The 16,307-nt window shown below is 34.2% G+C and overlaps 1 protein-coding gene across 1 annotated transcript; it reads right to left on the bottom strand.

Moving 5' to 3' along the window:
* Positions 1–5,687: 5,687 nt before the first annotated feature.
* Positions 5,688–12,410, bottom strand: LOC110873046 (probable magnesium transporter NIPA9). Its single transcript, XM_022121971.2, has 9 exons — positions 12,250–12,410; positions 10,565–10,663; positions 8,728–8,857; positions 8,371–8,459; positions 8,085–8,141; positions 7,943–8,001; positions 7,747–7,867; positions 6,330–6,478; positions 5,688–6,070 (listed from the first exon to the last, which is right to left on the bottom strand). Exons 1-9 carry the CDS (start codon positions 12,358–12,360, stop codon positions 5,875–5,877), a joined length of 1,011 nt encoding a protein of 336 aa, XP_021977663.1. The 5' UTR covers positions 12,361–12,410; the 3' UTR covers positions 5,688–5,874.
* Positions 12,411–16,307: the final 3,897 nt, after the last annotated feature.

The raw sequence follows: 16,307 nt of genomic DNA, 5'->3' as shown, positions 1-16,307 counted from the left end.
GTGTACAGTCTTTTATACATCTGTGTATTATATTCAGAAATGGTTACATATGTGTATATTAACAACATGGGTGGGGTTCCGCTACAAAGTCCATTTTTCCTATAAAGTGTACAAAGTCTTAAAACACCACAATTTCAGCCATAAAACACACTCAAAACCCACAAATAACATGATGAAGATCATTAAAACACAATATCCAAACCCTAACATTCCTTAAAAACTTCAAACATACCATCGTACAACTATGAATATAAAACACAATATGATAATCAACATAAAACACACTAATGTTAGTCATTCGATAATCAAAGCCTTATCATTCAAAACACAACACAAAACCCACAAATATGGTGTTTTAGTAACCTCCACTATGTTATTTGTGGGTTTTAAGTGTGTTTTATGGTTGACATTATGGTGTTTTATAACTTTGTACACTTTGTAGGAAAAATGGACTTTGTAGCCAACTCCCACCCTTAACAACATATAGTATATTAGGCATGCACACGAGTAGATTCATATAAAAATTATGAAATTAATGAAAATGAAACATATCACATGTATGCAAAAATAAATAATTTCATCACATATTAAAAAAAAAATTTAATACCCAAAAATAATTACAATTTCAATCTCAGAGAAATTTTTTAATATTTATTGAAAATTATAAAAAGTTAAAAACAATGTATTATGATATCTATATATACAGATAATAAAAGAAAAAAATATTCAAGTTAAAATTAAAACAAAATCTATGGATAAAGAAATAATTAAAAATGAGAGAGAGAGAGAGAGAGAGAGAGAGTTAAGAGATGAGAAAATTAAGGGATTTTAATTAAACATACTTGGGTAATGACAGTCTTACCCTTTTAATCTAAAAAATGATCAAGGGCCAAGATTAGTTCACTTAGTTCACTCTCAAGAAGTTGTTCACTCTTGATCCTAATCATATATATATATAGGGGAAAGATAAATCGAAAACCCATGTGAGTTGAGAAAACCCAAATAAACCCTATGTAACATTTTTATTTTTTTCTAAAAAAAATAGGGAATGTAATATAAATGTACACGGACCTATTTATGAAAAAAATGAAAAAAAACGCTTACTATTTTTTTTTTAAAAATGTTGAAAATTTGTATGTTACCTTTTTTTGGACATATGTATTATGTAACCTGAAATTTTGTAACATTTAAAAAAAAAAAAAAACTACTTGGTGTTTTTTTGTGTTTCTTTTTTTAAAATGTTCAAATATATGTATATTACATTTCCTATTTTTTTTAGAAATGTTTCTTGAGTTTACATAGGTTTTTTACAAAGGTTTTCTGAGTTTTCTCAACTCAAGTGGGTTTTCGATTTATCCTTCCCCTATATATATATATATAGGGTCGGGATTTAGAGAAAATGGTAGAAAGTGTGAGAACGGTGAGAACACTTATTGATCGTCCAATCAAAACTATCTATGGACTAGATTGGCGCGGTGGCATTTTGGTAAATAACATCATTTTTATTACGTGGACGCGCTTCATTAAGGGTAAAAAAGGTAAAACACCATTTCTCACATAAACGCCATTGAAAAAATAAAACGCCAAATAAATACAAAACACCAATTTTATCACTGCGTAATTTTTTCTGGGTTTTTATTTGAGCTCTCTGGCTACAAAAACACCACAAAATATGAAACGCCAGAATATATAACGCCAAACCTTACATACGAATAAATGTTAATTACATTTTTTGTTATAAAAATAATATCCCGCCTAAACTACGTGCCAAAAAAATTCTATAAATAGAAACGTCTTACCACCTTTCGTTTATCACACCAAAAAAACACAGTGGTTGCTAAAAAAATACAACTCAATGTAAAACGCCAAAAAATACAACGACGACAAAGCATCTTTTCTTTGATACTCAGTAATGTTCTGCATGAAAGTTTCGCTGAATGATTTGTTACGTGAATGTAGAAAGATTTTGCTGCATGAGATGGACAAAATTGAAAAAAGAGGGACTGATGACACCCAAATGTCATTCTGTCATCTTTGTTCTTGAAGAAGGTTTGGATGATAAGAAGAGACTTATACCAGTGTAAATGCTACTTTGGCCTCGATGATTATAATGAAGACGACGGGCAGATAGCATCCACCCACAAACGGTTGATCTATATCTCCAACATCCACAAAGACACTTCAACACATGAACAAAGAAAATAAACAACGCCAAACCCAAAACGCCATTTATTTGTCACAGTTCTTGTAGTTTCAAAAGACAAAAGAGACTGATGACACTGAAGATTTAAATCATAAATTGCTTCTACTTTGTTTTTTTATTTTCTTTATCTGTTGTTTTTTTTGTAATTTCAGTTAATAAACAACAAACGTATTTTAATAGTATATAATAAAACGTCAAAATGAGCAAATGCTTGTAAAACGCCGTAATGCAATAAAACCCTCCCAAAAAACTACCAAACTATAATAAAATTACTTTGAACAACTACTATTATTAAAAAAAAAAATAAGCGTGAAACAATGTGCAAAGAATATAAAATAAAAAAAGTCCAATCGTTATCTAACCGCCATTGGAAAACAAAACGCCATAATTACAGCCGTCAAAAGATTTGACGTGTTACACCATAAAACACAGTTGAGTCTGAAAACAAAACACGGTAAAATTGCAAAAAACAGTAAAATGAAACGACGGAAAACATAATTACTAACATTTATAATATTAAAAGCCAAATTCTTGGGAAATTAAATTTATTTAACTTTTTTAAAATGTCATAATTACCTGTCATGCGTGGGAAAAAAAGCCAATATAAAAAAAGACCATGAGAACACAAGATCAAACACGCCAAAAAATTTGACTAAAACGCCACATATTATCCAAAACGCCAAAAACTTTTAAAATGTCTAAGGTTATTGCATGGAGGTTTGAAAGAAAAGAGAAACGATTCATCGTAAAGTTCTCTGATAGGAGAAGGGTAAAGGTAAGGACAATCAAACCATGCTTGGAATGAATGAAAAGGTTCAGAAGGATATCCTGGCCCTTGGGGTTCCAATGGACAACGACTGTGAAAGAACAAGAACTGTAATAAAAAGACTGAAGAGAAAATTTCCGGCAGAAGATGATGAAGATGATGATGATGATGATGATATTGACGATACTCCTATACCAAAACTAAGCAGTTGGGTGATGCATGAGGAAGAAGGAACGCTTGAATTGACTTATAAAAACGGGGTGCAATATTCAAGGCCAATGGAAGAAATGTTGAAGACAGGGTTGCTATCTATCATTGAACAACTCTGTGATTTAGCACCTTCAAACGATCAAAAATCCAAAGATGCAGTGATATTCAAGAATAGGTTGCAGCAAAGAAGAGAGGATCTAATGGCATTATACGCAAATATGAAATTTGACGATAAAGAATCTGAAGAAAATGATGAACAAAGCGATGGGTACATCTCTGATGTAATCCCACCTACGGAAGACTATTAGTTAATTTTGATTTCGTATTATTGTAATTTTATAAAATATTAATCTTTGGTAATCGATTATTAACAAAAAAGATACAAAACGCCAAAAAATGACATGGAAAAAGTCATAACGCCAAAAAAAATTAACTATGTGACACAAAAATAATTAATTCAACGGGAAGAAATCTGAGAAAAACAGCAAAACGCCAAATAATTAATAATTCTAGATAACGCCAAAATTATCTTGCACGCAAAAAATAAAGCAGCATATCAAACGCGAAAATCGGGAAAGGAGAAGAATACTAAAAAGACAAAAAAAACCCCTCGGACCCTGATCATGCCGCGCGCCACGTGTTGGGCCAGGATGCGTTCTCACCGTTCTCACACTTTTGAGCGTTTTCTCCTGAACCCGTTTATATATATATATATATATATATATATATATAGAGAGAGAGAGAGAGAGAGGTGTTCTAGAGTGAACACTAGTGTATACGAACTGTGTGAAAAAATCATTGCCATTGATTTACATATGTGTATGGCCAGGATTAGTCACTTAGTTCGCAAAATACACTAATGTTCACTCTTAAACCTAATCCTACATATATATATATATATATATATATATATATATAGGGTAAGGTTATTGTAAAAAAGGTTAAAAGTGTGAAAAGTGTGAGAAATATTGTGGAGATGACATGTGTCCTCAATCTAAATTAATTCAAAAGGGTAAACAAGTAATTTTATCATTGATTCAATTAATTCAAAACCTTCCATAACCGTCACCTTATTTATAGGAACATGATATTTTTTAAAAGATCTCTATAAAAACACTACGAATAACACTGCAACCACCATTCAGCACGTATATAACACCATTCAATAAGTATATAGCACCATTCAATAAGTATATAACACCATTTTAAAGATCTCTATAAAAACACTACGAATAACACTGCAAAATCATCATTCAGCACATATATAACACCATTCAATAATTATATAACATCATTCAATAAGTATATAACATCATTCAATAAGTATATAACATTACTAAAGACACTACCTCCATTTCCAGAATATGTTCTTAGTATAATGTTCATAGTATGGTTATTGTACATGGTGTTTTAAACTTGCATGCATGGTGTTTTACATCTGCATGCTAGTAGATGTTCCAGATTTCATATGTTAAAACACCATGGTGTTTTAAAACCTACATTCCAGTAGATGTTCTTCGTATAGTGTTTTACACCTGCATTCCAGTATGTGTTTAAAACACCACGTTTTAAATCACAATACAATTAAAACACCACTGTATGAACATAGACAAAACATCATGGACTAAACATCTGATCGAAACATATTTTTTTCTCTATATAAGTAGAGCAATATGGTACTCATATTAAAGATAAAAAAACGCTCGTTATTATGGTGTAATTTTTTTTTTAAAGTTACGTATAAAAAGTTATTGACGTTTAAAAAAGACGGGGGGAACTGCATATGCATTAATGTTAGTTTCTTAATTTTAAAATGTTTAATTTACCTGTATATCCTTAATCTAGAAAATTAATATGTTTAATAGTAAACATTATTTACAATTTTGCCATTATGATCTCAACTATTTTATATTGTAGAAAGTTTAATACAAATTAATGATTTAAAAAAAAAGGATATAAAAAATTCAACCCACCAAAACCAAACCGTTAAACCGACCAGCCCAACCCAACCCAAGCGCTTTGGTTTGTTGTTTTTCGAAACCAAACCACGAACAACCCTGGATACTTGGTTTTAAAAAGTGCGAGGTGCAACAAGGCGCACACACTGGGGCCTTTTCGTTCAGCGTCAAGAGTAATTACAAGAAGCGCCAAAAAACGCGCTTTTTTGGTATTTTTCTGGGGCTTTTTTGGCCTGAGGCGCACGCCTCTCATAACTGAGACGTTTTTATGCATCTACCTGTCTACCTTGGGTTTTTTGACTTGTACATGCAACTGAAATCATACAAAAACCTTACTTATAGCTATACTTTGGGTATGGAAAGCTAAAAACCTATGGGAAATATAAAAGAACATATATAATTAGCTTGCGCCTCGGGTACGAAAAGGCTGCCGCTTTTGTGCTTTGTGTTTCGCGCCTCGGTTTTAGACCTCGTTGATTTTGTGGGTCTCTCGCTTTTTAAAACCAAGCCTGGATAAAATATTCCAATTCTAGCCGGCATCCAAATGCAATAGATTCTAATTTTAATCTCCTTTAAAAGATTCAAATTCCACCAAAAACATTCTATGAACCAAACATCCCAACATATGAGGGTGAAGTAACATTTTGCATATAAGCTCTAATCAACTCAAATCTGTATATAAAGTCTATCTATGACCAACCTTAAAAGTCACACATTTTCACCTTCTATTAATTAAATCAAACTTTGGATTTTGAAGATGTAACCAAATGATGCAATGTTGTTGCTTGTATTATAGTACTCGGGTTTGAGCCTGGCTCCCGGGTTCTGAGAGAGTTAGGTTGCCTCCTCTCCAGCGGTCGCCATCTCCGGGGAAGAAAACGAATCAACCGCGTTGAAGTCACTAATAATGTCACTCCAGTAACTATTAGCAACCTGCAGTTGGACACCAAATAATATATCAACTAGTCTTCAGCATTATGTCATATATGAATCCAGCAGATTGTTACATAAATAATCTAATCTAATTAATTAAATAAAACGATTTACAAGGTTTCGGACTTTTCCGTTTGACTTGTTTCCATTTCGGCTTACTTTTGTATAACCACTTTCAGATAAAAACATAATGAAACACATAACTTCCACTAATTATGGTTGAACAATATTTCAAAAACATGGAGTAAACTAATATTACCATCCAAGCAAAAGCCAGGAACGAGATGTTGGACTTTCGGGCAATCGTTCTCCAAGAGCAAGCATACCGGCAAGTACACCTGTCACAATCGAAGCCACAGCAGCACAGGTGGACACTACAACCGCCCTCCCATGCTTCAACCCACGGGTCTACTTATACACATGCATCAAACAATAATGAAATTAGTTCCAGACCAACCAAGCAAAATCAGCAATTGTACATTAACTGTTGAAACTTTCCCAACAGAAACAACTCAAGCTGGTTTGAGATATTATATGGCTCGGTTTTTTGCGGTTTAAACTTTAACGGTCCGCCCTACGGTTTTGGAACATGCCGTTAAGCCTTTTTTTATTTGGAAATTTCAATTAGGGATATGTGTTATATTCATGAGCCTATTTTTCGTTTTAAAAGAGTAAAGTACACAGATGGTCCCTAGCTTTCCAAAAGTACACGGATGGTCCCTGTGGTTTGCACTTTGTAACGCATTTAATCCTCAGCCAACAAATCTAAAGGTTTTAGCATCTCCAAGTTAAAGACTAAATGTGTTACAAAGTGAAAACCACAAGGACCATCCCTGTACTTTTGGAAAAATCTAGGGACTAACTGCGTAACAAAATGCAAACCACAGGGACCATTCGTGTACTTTGGGAAAACTAGGGACCAAATCCAAAATTTTGGTAAACCACAAGGACCATCCTTGGTTTAAAAAAAAAGCGTGAAGCACACAAAAGTGACGAGGTCTAAAACCGAGGCGCAAAGCGCAAAAGCGGTGGCCTTTTCGTACGCGAGGCGCTAGGCGATTATATAAATTTTTTTATATATTCTATAGGTTTCTAGAGTCATTTACTCAATATTCATACACAAATAACCTTTATATATGTTTTAATATTGAAAATGCATACATGTACAGCCTGAAAAGCATGATGTACAACAATCTGCTGCACAAAAATGTGGCACATACATGAAGCGCGCCTCAGAGGGCGTTTTCACCAAAAAAGTGCGCCTCAGGTGCGCTTTATGTACATAGTGAGCCTCAGCCTACATAAGGCGCTTCAGTGCGCCTCACGCCTAGGCGCGCGCCTAAGGCGCGCTTTTTTAAACCAAGGGACCATCTGTGTAGTTTACTCTTTTTAAAACTTTCGATACAAACTAACGTTTTGGAAAATGGAAAGAGAAAAAACTAATGATTTTGAAAGACAAAAAAAAAGGGTTCAAACTGCCAAACCGCTAAAACCGACAGGCCGACCGAATCAACCTGGCTGGTTTGGTTAGTTGATTCCCGGAATCATAGTTAGCGGTTCGGCCCAGAATTTTAGTCAAAACCAGCCAAACCAGACGTCAACACCCCTAGATTTATTACTACTAATTACGAAACTATAGAAAATGGTAAACGATGGTTAGTGGTATTTTAAAGGACCTGGTAAACAAGGCCGGAAGCACTACAACATATACTGATCGAGATGCAAATAGGAACCAGCAATGCAGAGAAACCTTGCTCCAGGAATAGAAATCCCATTTTTGAAATCACAGATGCAATCCTGTATTTGAGAGACGCAATTATTATTGAAACCGTATCATTGAGAAACATATATGCTAGTCAAAGAATAACATACCCGAACAAGACGCCAGATTCCAAGCCGTATATGATCTCCTCAACGACTTCAGATTGCATCTGGATAAAGTTCCAAAATAACAAATAAATGTCGTCATAGACAATTCTACAAAAGTATTAAGCATGTTGAAAATCTAGGATACCAGTTCTTGCTCTCTTCGCTGACGTCTGTAAATACGAAGCCATCCGTTTAGAAGAAGCTACATATAGAAAACTGAAGATCATAACTCTGGCTTGAGGACTTTGAAATAATGAAGTGAAACCGTGAAAGTTGGACGAGGACTATAACTATAAACGTTAACAGTGTAGATACTAAAATATAAAGGGCTTGAGCGTCCAATAAAAAGATAAAACAAAATGAGTAGTTACTAAAGTAAAGATAGGAACAGAAACATAAGTATAAGATGGTGCAGAGAATAAGATACCTACAAACAAAAATGCAACACCGCATGCTAACAAAGGTAAGTGTAAGATAGAGATTGACGAAGCCTTTTGCTCCTCTCCTCCCGCACCAACTCCTGCAGACGCGACAACCATCTTAATAATTTAAGTTAAATCTATTTGGAAAAAAAAAAGATATTTTCATTTAGCCAATTGAATCTTTCGGAATTTATCGTGAAGAAAAATCATACAAACAAGATCTTTGCTTTAAAGATTTAAAAAATAACCAACTGATTAGGTTCTGCCACTTAATTTATTATTTGTTTTATAAGTTTCGCATGCGTATACCTAAAGCTTCATCTGCAAATGTTATATCTCACATTTTTTAATAGAAACTCACATTACCTATGGTCCCGAGGCCAGCCAAGGTAATTCCCATCCAATCAACAACATTCATGACTTCCTTCAGGTAGAAATGAGAAAAGACGGATAGGATAGCAAGGCCACAACCGGAAACTGGTTGAATCACAGAGACCTAGAGCATATCAAAAGGTTGGATAAGTCTTATATGATCTTGCAAACTCAGAAACTCAGGAAAAAATTCAAACATGCTGATCAGAAGTGGCACTTATTTGTCAAATGTATTACACATGATTACAAAACATAGTTATGAAAATAATCTATGCAGTTAATGCGGTCCGAAATCAAATATCGGTCAATGGCAGGTATTTGAAATATAGGTTATCGCCGTGGGATAGTGGTAATTTTACTATCATGCAAATTATATATAGATACATAAAACGTAAAGCGTCATCATCATCATGCTCAGTAAATCCCACCAATAGCAAGGCTAAGGTAGGGTCTGAGGAGGGTAAATGTAGACAGCCTTACCTCTACCCCATAGGAATAGAGAGGCTACAGGCTACTTCCAGTGAGATCCCGGGCTCGATAGTAGTTTTGCATCAAGCATTGGACATAAGGCACATACCACTTGGCAATCGGAACAAAAGGCCGATTAGTGCACGAATCTCCTTGTCTTTCAGCTATCAATGCCACCACATGATGCATGATTAACCGTCCGCCACTTTTAACATTATTTTCACGAAATTAGTAAAATAACATTAACATTAGTGCAGTTTCACTTCTGCCACTCAAGGGCCCACACATATATACATTATATGCACAGATGTATAAAACGTAAAAAAATACAATATTAATACTAACAGTAATATCAAAAGTCAAAACTAAAAAGTGCCAATATTTGAAACATGATCTAATCGTAAGCCATGAAAAATCTTCCTCCGAGTCCACATCAACCAAGGTATCCAAAATAATGGTCAATATCGCCGATAATATCGGAACCTTGGTTTAAAAAAGCGGGAAGCGCACAAAAGCGATGAGGTCTAAAACCGAAGCGTAAAGCGCAAAGCGGAAAAGCGGTGTTCTTTTCGTACGCATGGCGCAAATGATTATAAAATTTATTTTATATATCCCATAAGGGTTTAGCATCCCATACCTATGATTTAGCTATAATGAAGCTTTATATGTGTTTTAAAATGGAAAAAAAAACATAAATGTAAAACATAAAAAGCCTGCTGTACAACACTCAGCTGCACAAAAACAAGCCATGTACAAAAAGCGTGCGCCTCAGCTGCGCCTCAGGTCGATTTTTACCCTAAAAAGTGTGCCTCAGTTGCGCTTGCGCACTTGCGCTTCTTGTACAGACGTCGCCTTGTGTTACGTAAGGCGCAAGGACTTGAGCCTAGATACGCTTTGCGCTTAATGGCGCTTAAGGCGCGCTTTTTTAAACCAAGATCGGAACCGATATTTGACACCGATATTTTGTAGAGGGCCGATAACCGATATCCCACCAATATTAACTGCCCAGAAAATAATAACATAATTTGTTTCAAATAAAGGGATTCAGGACATTCTATGCATCTGAATACACATTAGGTGGCTTTTGACCAGTTTGCCACTTTTATTATTGGTTTTTTTATAATATTTCACTTGTTAAACACATTATCGATAAAATAAAACTTAAATTGACCTAATTCCATGTAAATGGGTTGAAATTGCCACATGCTCACATCTAATGAAGACTGTTGCCAATAAATGTCAATATCAGATTGTCTACATATCCCAAACGTTATAGGGCTGCTTTTCTAGATATGTTCGAATGTGTAAAATCAATGAAAACTTCACAACGTATACCAAGATGACTTTGGTGCACAACACTTACAGGAGCTAGAGACAATGCTCGTAACATCAGCAGTGCCCCAAATATATCCATAATAAAACCTATCAGCCAAGGCTTATTAGAAGCATATGCTCTTACCACCTACAAAACAAAGCAATGAAGCATTCAACAAAATTTACAAAAATGTTAAAGAGTACTGAACGCAACAAGAAGTCATGACCATCTTCTCTACAAAAAAAAAAAAATGCAGTTAGATGCACATGTAAAACTTCATTGTTGGTATTTTGAAACTGTTACAACTTGCAACAAGAAAGATTTTACCTTCAATGACCATTCTCAACCAAACTGATATATTTACAAATGCAGATATATAAGCAAAAAATATCAATTTTAAAACAGATTTCTCCTTCAACAAGCACTCTTAATGAAAGCCCAAGTTATCTAAAATGTCTTCTAATAACAAACATAACAACAAAAAAACAAAAAAGATATAAACCCAACAAAATCAAGTACACAACAATATAACATCATATTAAAAAAGCTTTGCCCTGGGTTTTAAAAAGCGCGCCTCAGGGCACAAGTCCTGGGGCTTTTTATCTTAGGGCCTAAGGTAAATACAAGAAGCGCCCAAAAAGCGAAGAATTTAGGGTTTTTTTGGCCAGAGGTGCGCGCCTCATGCACGTGGGGTGTTTTTATGCAGAAAAGTGTTGTACCTTTGGTTTTTTGGCTTGTACGTGTAGGTAAAATCATATAAAAAGCTTCTTTATAGCTACATCTTGGGTAAAGGAAGCTAAAAACCTACGGGATATATAAAAAATTACATAATCACCTTGCGCATCTGGTACAAAAAGCCCGCCACTTTTGCGCCTCGGTTTTAGACCTCGTCGCTTTTGTACGCCTTGGCTTTTTAAACCTAAGGCTTTGCCAGACTCGGTATTCCCTAATTCTCCGAATCTTTTCGTTTCCCATCCCAATCAAAGAATTGAGTTCACTTCCAATTTCGAGAGCATTCAAATTAAAAGTCTGGTCATTCTGGCCGTTTGTTTACCTCTTAATGTGGCTCTTAATGGTTCCAGACCTCTTACTGATTCAGCACTTAATGGTTCAGACTGTTTGTTTCACGAGCAGATGTCTGAATGATTCAGACATTTGCCTCCGAATGGTTAAGATTTATACAGAGTCTGAATGGTTAAGACCTCTAATCTGAATTGGTCATACATTTGCATCTGAATGATTACGCATTATACAGGCTCTTAATGGCTCAGACCTCTTACTGGTTCAGCACTTGATGGTTCAGAACACTTACTGATTCAGCACTTAACCATTCAAATTAAAAGTCTGGTCATTCTTAGTTCTTTTAGGTTCTAGAATATAATCTACTTTAAACCTTGTTTTCATCTGATCAAGTTCTCTCCATATTGCATACTATTTTCAAGCCAAAGTTCCTTATTCAACACTAACTCAAAAGCAGATTTGTAACTTAATATCGGATGAATATAAATTTCACCTAACATCAATTGAATTAATCATAGTTTTTATCAACAAATCTGGATCAAATTGGCATAACCTAATTTCAGATTACGAATTTCGAAATGCTTTGGAATTTGATTGGCTAAATAATAAATCAAGACTGATCGAGCAAAGGATGATGAGAACAAAGTATGAATCAACATATAATAATAAGGAAAAAATAATCGATATGAAAGAGATGATGAGTTCAGACATGCCTTGAGTTTGAGCGAGAGGGGAGGCAGAATGACGGTCCCCTTCTTCTGGAGAACTTTGCCGATGTTGTTACCGGCGGTGGCTGCAACCGTCAGGAAGATCGCTTCCCACATCTCACTTTGATTTCTCTCTCTCTCTCCTCTGCAACGCCTCTTTTTGCTTATGTTATTTATTTCAAGATCGGATTTAATATAAATAAATATTTTTATTTTTAATAAATTAATTATACCATCTTCTTTGCAAAATCAATAATATGTGAAGATCCACTTGGGAATAGCCATTGGTGTTGATGAGTTTAGATATAGCTTAGGATAGGAGAGGGCAGGGGTTCAAATCCCGTGGTGTGCAACATTAGCTATTTAAAAAAATAATAAAAAATAAAAAAATAATAATATGTGAAGAAGGTGTTTCGGATTGAGTTTGGAAATCACTAATTGACTATTTTGAAAAAAACCAATAAATTAAAAAATGTTGTGAAACAATATGAGACAGAGATGGAGTGAGAAAGATCATTATATTATTCATGGTGTGTGTTTACAATAAAATACAAGTAATACATATAGGAGAGGGAAACTTGGTAAACAAGATACATCTATATATGAAGTTGATAACCATAATAATATTTATTTATAACACTTCCCCTTGGTTATCAACCAAATACGCGTGGAGATGTTGGCTCGTTAAAAACCTTGCCAGGAAAACCCATTGGGACAAAACCATAGCTAAGGGAAAAAGAGTGCAGCGCGTATGGTCTCCCCCTGATAATGTTGTCGTATTAAAAACCTTATTCCAAATGGAATAAACTTACTTAGTGAAGGGAAAAATGCAACTTGTATGATACTCCCCCTCATTTGAATAAGTAGCCTTTAAGTAATGTGTGTCGATCTTTCCTGAAAGTTGCTCAAAGCTTTTGTATCCAGTAGAATGTCGCTTGATCCATTGAAGTATGTATGAGATTCTTGGTGTTTCCTCTCGAAAACAAATATCATATGATCCACGACCAATGTTGTAGAAGGCGCTAGCCGCAGTCGGGCGGTGAGGTACCGCCTAGGGATAAATCGGGATTAATCAGAATTAATTGGAATGGACTTTTTTTGTATAATTTTACAAATTTATATAAATATAGAGTTAATTTTATACATTTTATTTATAAATATACAACTTTGGGAACCATATGTAAATTAGTGAAAGATAGAGAAGTGTTAAATGTTAAAAACCCAAACATAATAAAACCTAAACTCTTACCTAAAGCTCTTTCCCACTCTTCATTGTTCATCAGATAGAGAAACAAAAACACAAACCCTAATCCCCAAATTCACTTCATCTAAACAATTATTTGTTCAATGGGGTTCGACTTTGAACGATGGATACAGACGCAGGATCGATTAAGGTTCAAATCGAGGTAAGAACTCATTCCTTTTAACAGATTTGGTCCGATTTTGACCTAATATTATTCAATTTTGACTTGTTTTTTTGACCGGCTAGTCCGATTTCAGCCGATTTTTGACCGATTTTGACTTATTTTGACCGATTTTGACTTTTACCGCCTAAATCGACCGACTTGGCAAAACCCGGGCGGTAGACCTCCGATTACCGCCTAGGCGCCGATTAATCGGCCGCCTAATCCGATTTCTACAACATTGTCAACGACTGTGCTATGTTACATTCTCAAATCTACAAGACTAACCAAACTTGTTTTCATGGGCTAGTAAAATATAATCAAATATCGTTCGTACCTGAAATATTTCTTTGAACTCATTCCAATGTCTCTTCGCTTGACAAAGGTTATATCATGACAATAAGCTCAAGTGAAAGATATTATAACCATACATAGCTAGCAAAAACATATTAATGCACTTATGCATTTAACGATGGTACCTCTAGAATGAGAATCTCTACTTTGGTAGGAGATGATAATAGACATTTCTTATAACAAGTGACTTAAGAACCTTTAACATACTTTAAGGTTCAACTATGTCCAAACTAAAATATCCCAACATCATCTTCTAGATGTACTTGAGGGATTGATGTAATATAATTACCTATATACTCGAGCTACGGTTCGAGTAATAATTGGACCATGCCAATGTCATTCAAAAATTCTCCCTCTAAAAGCTTGACAGTTTCTCTCGATTATGCCTAGACATCATCACTGTAAACTGCGATTATAGTGAAATTTTAAAAGTAGAATGTTGATAAAACATGACTAATTTAATCGAACTTATATCTTTTTTTATGCGAATATCTCGAGTTGTACGACACTTTGTGACAAATGGCAAATAATCGGTAATTTCGTACACCTTAATCACTATTTATTTTACATAATCTCATGTATTCGACTTAATTTTTGTATTAATTAAGTCCATAAAGTCTAGCAAAGTCTGGGTATGTCATATTGAAGATATGGTAATTCATAGGAATTCTCGGTAAGTGGTTAGTCGGTAAACGATTGCGAACGTTGGTGATGGTATGGAAATCTAAAGATTATATATATATATATATATATATATATATATATATATATAACACAAAAGTTGAAAGCCATTTTATCTATGCATGATTTATTTAGTGGTTATTCGATGGTTTTAGATTCCGACTAGTCGTTAAACCTATATGAGCAATTTCGTATTTTAAAGATTTGATTTAAAACGCATACGCTCTTATAAGTATCTATATTTATATAGGGTCGGGATTTAGAGAAAACGGTAGAAAGTGTGAGAACGGTGAGAACGCTTATGGATCGTCCGATCAAAACAATCTATGGACTAGATTGGCGCGGTGACGTTTTCGTAAATAACATCAATTTTATTACGTGGACGCGCTTCATTAAGGGTAAAAGGGTCTTTTGACTTCTCCACACAAAACGCCATCTCATGAAATAAAACGGCAAAACAAAAATCACACACCATTCTAACTAAAAACGCCATTAGATATAAAACGCCAAACTTAATTATAATAAAATCCCGCCTAAAAAAACCGCCAAAAAAATCCTATATATACAACATCTCAGACCTTCAATTAAAAACACACACAAAACCCAAAACGCCATATTTAATATATACCATTCGTCTTAGAAACGCCAAAAAACCCAAACATCAAATATCTTCTAAACCAAAACGTTTATTTGAAATTCAGTTTGGTTGTCTGTAAGCTTTGGCTCAATGTAATGGACAAAATCCTTAAGTAAGGATATTGCCCATTTCATTGACTAAAATTTTATTGACTTTATCCTCAACTTCCATCCAATTTATAACGTCAAAATATACAAAAACATTATTGAGGTTTGTTTGTCAATAAAGTTTAGCTGTATAGGATGGACAACATTGTCAGACATCTTTCTTAACTGAGGATTAACAATGTTGTCCATCACCATACAACAAAACATTATTGATTTTATCATGATCAAATTTAGAGTTTTAAGGTGATTTATTTAGTGGCGTTCTTTTTCTCGGTAAAACGCCAAAAAAGTTAAAAAAATCAAACATCGTTCGTTGGAAATTCAAGGATTGTTGGCTAAAGGGTGTAAACTCAGTAAGTTTTGTTGCATGAGATGGACAAATATTCTAGAAAAAGAGGCTGATTTCAGACTTTGTGCTTCCACACGGCGACAAAAAAACTACTTCGAAAAACAAAAATAAAAAAAAAATCATACGAAAGTCGGACAGCCAGTGAAGATGCTTCAAAAGAAGAAAGAGACTGGTGACAGTGAAGATTTGGAAGATCAATATATATATATATATATATATATATATTTTAATTTTCTTTTTCAGTTGATTGTAATATAATAACAACGCCATATCTAATAAAAACGCCACACAACCAAATGCTTGTCAAAACGGCAACATGTCATAAAACGCCCCAAAAACTACCAAACCATAATAAAATTAACTTTGGACAAGTATTATAAAAAACCCAAAAAAATAAATAAATAAATAAAAACCAAACTTGAAAATATAACTAGAAACAGTAACTACAAATCAGTAAAACTGAAGAGAGGGAAAATTTATTATATTAGAATCTAAAACGCCAAACTTGAAAAATGGGATGTGTTACAGACTTC

Source organism: Helianthus annuus, chromosome 8, assembly GCF_002127325.2.
Source record: "Helianthus annuus cultivar XRQ/B chromosome 8, HanXRQr2.0-SUNRISE, whole genome shotgun sequence".
NCBI lineage: Eukaryota > Viridiplantae > Streptophyta > Magnoliopsida > Asterales > Asteraceae > Helianthus > Helianthus annuus.
This window is presented reverse-complemented; position numbering and strand designations above follow the sequence as displayed.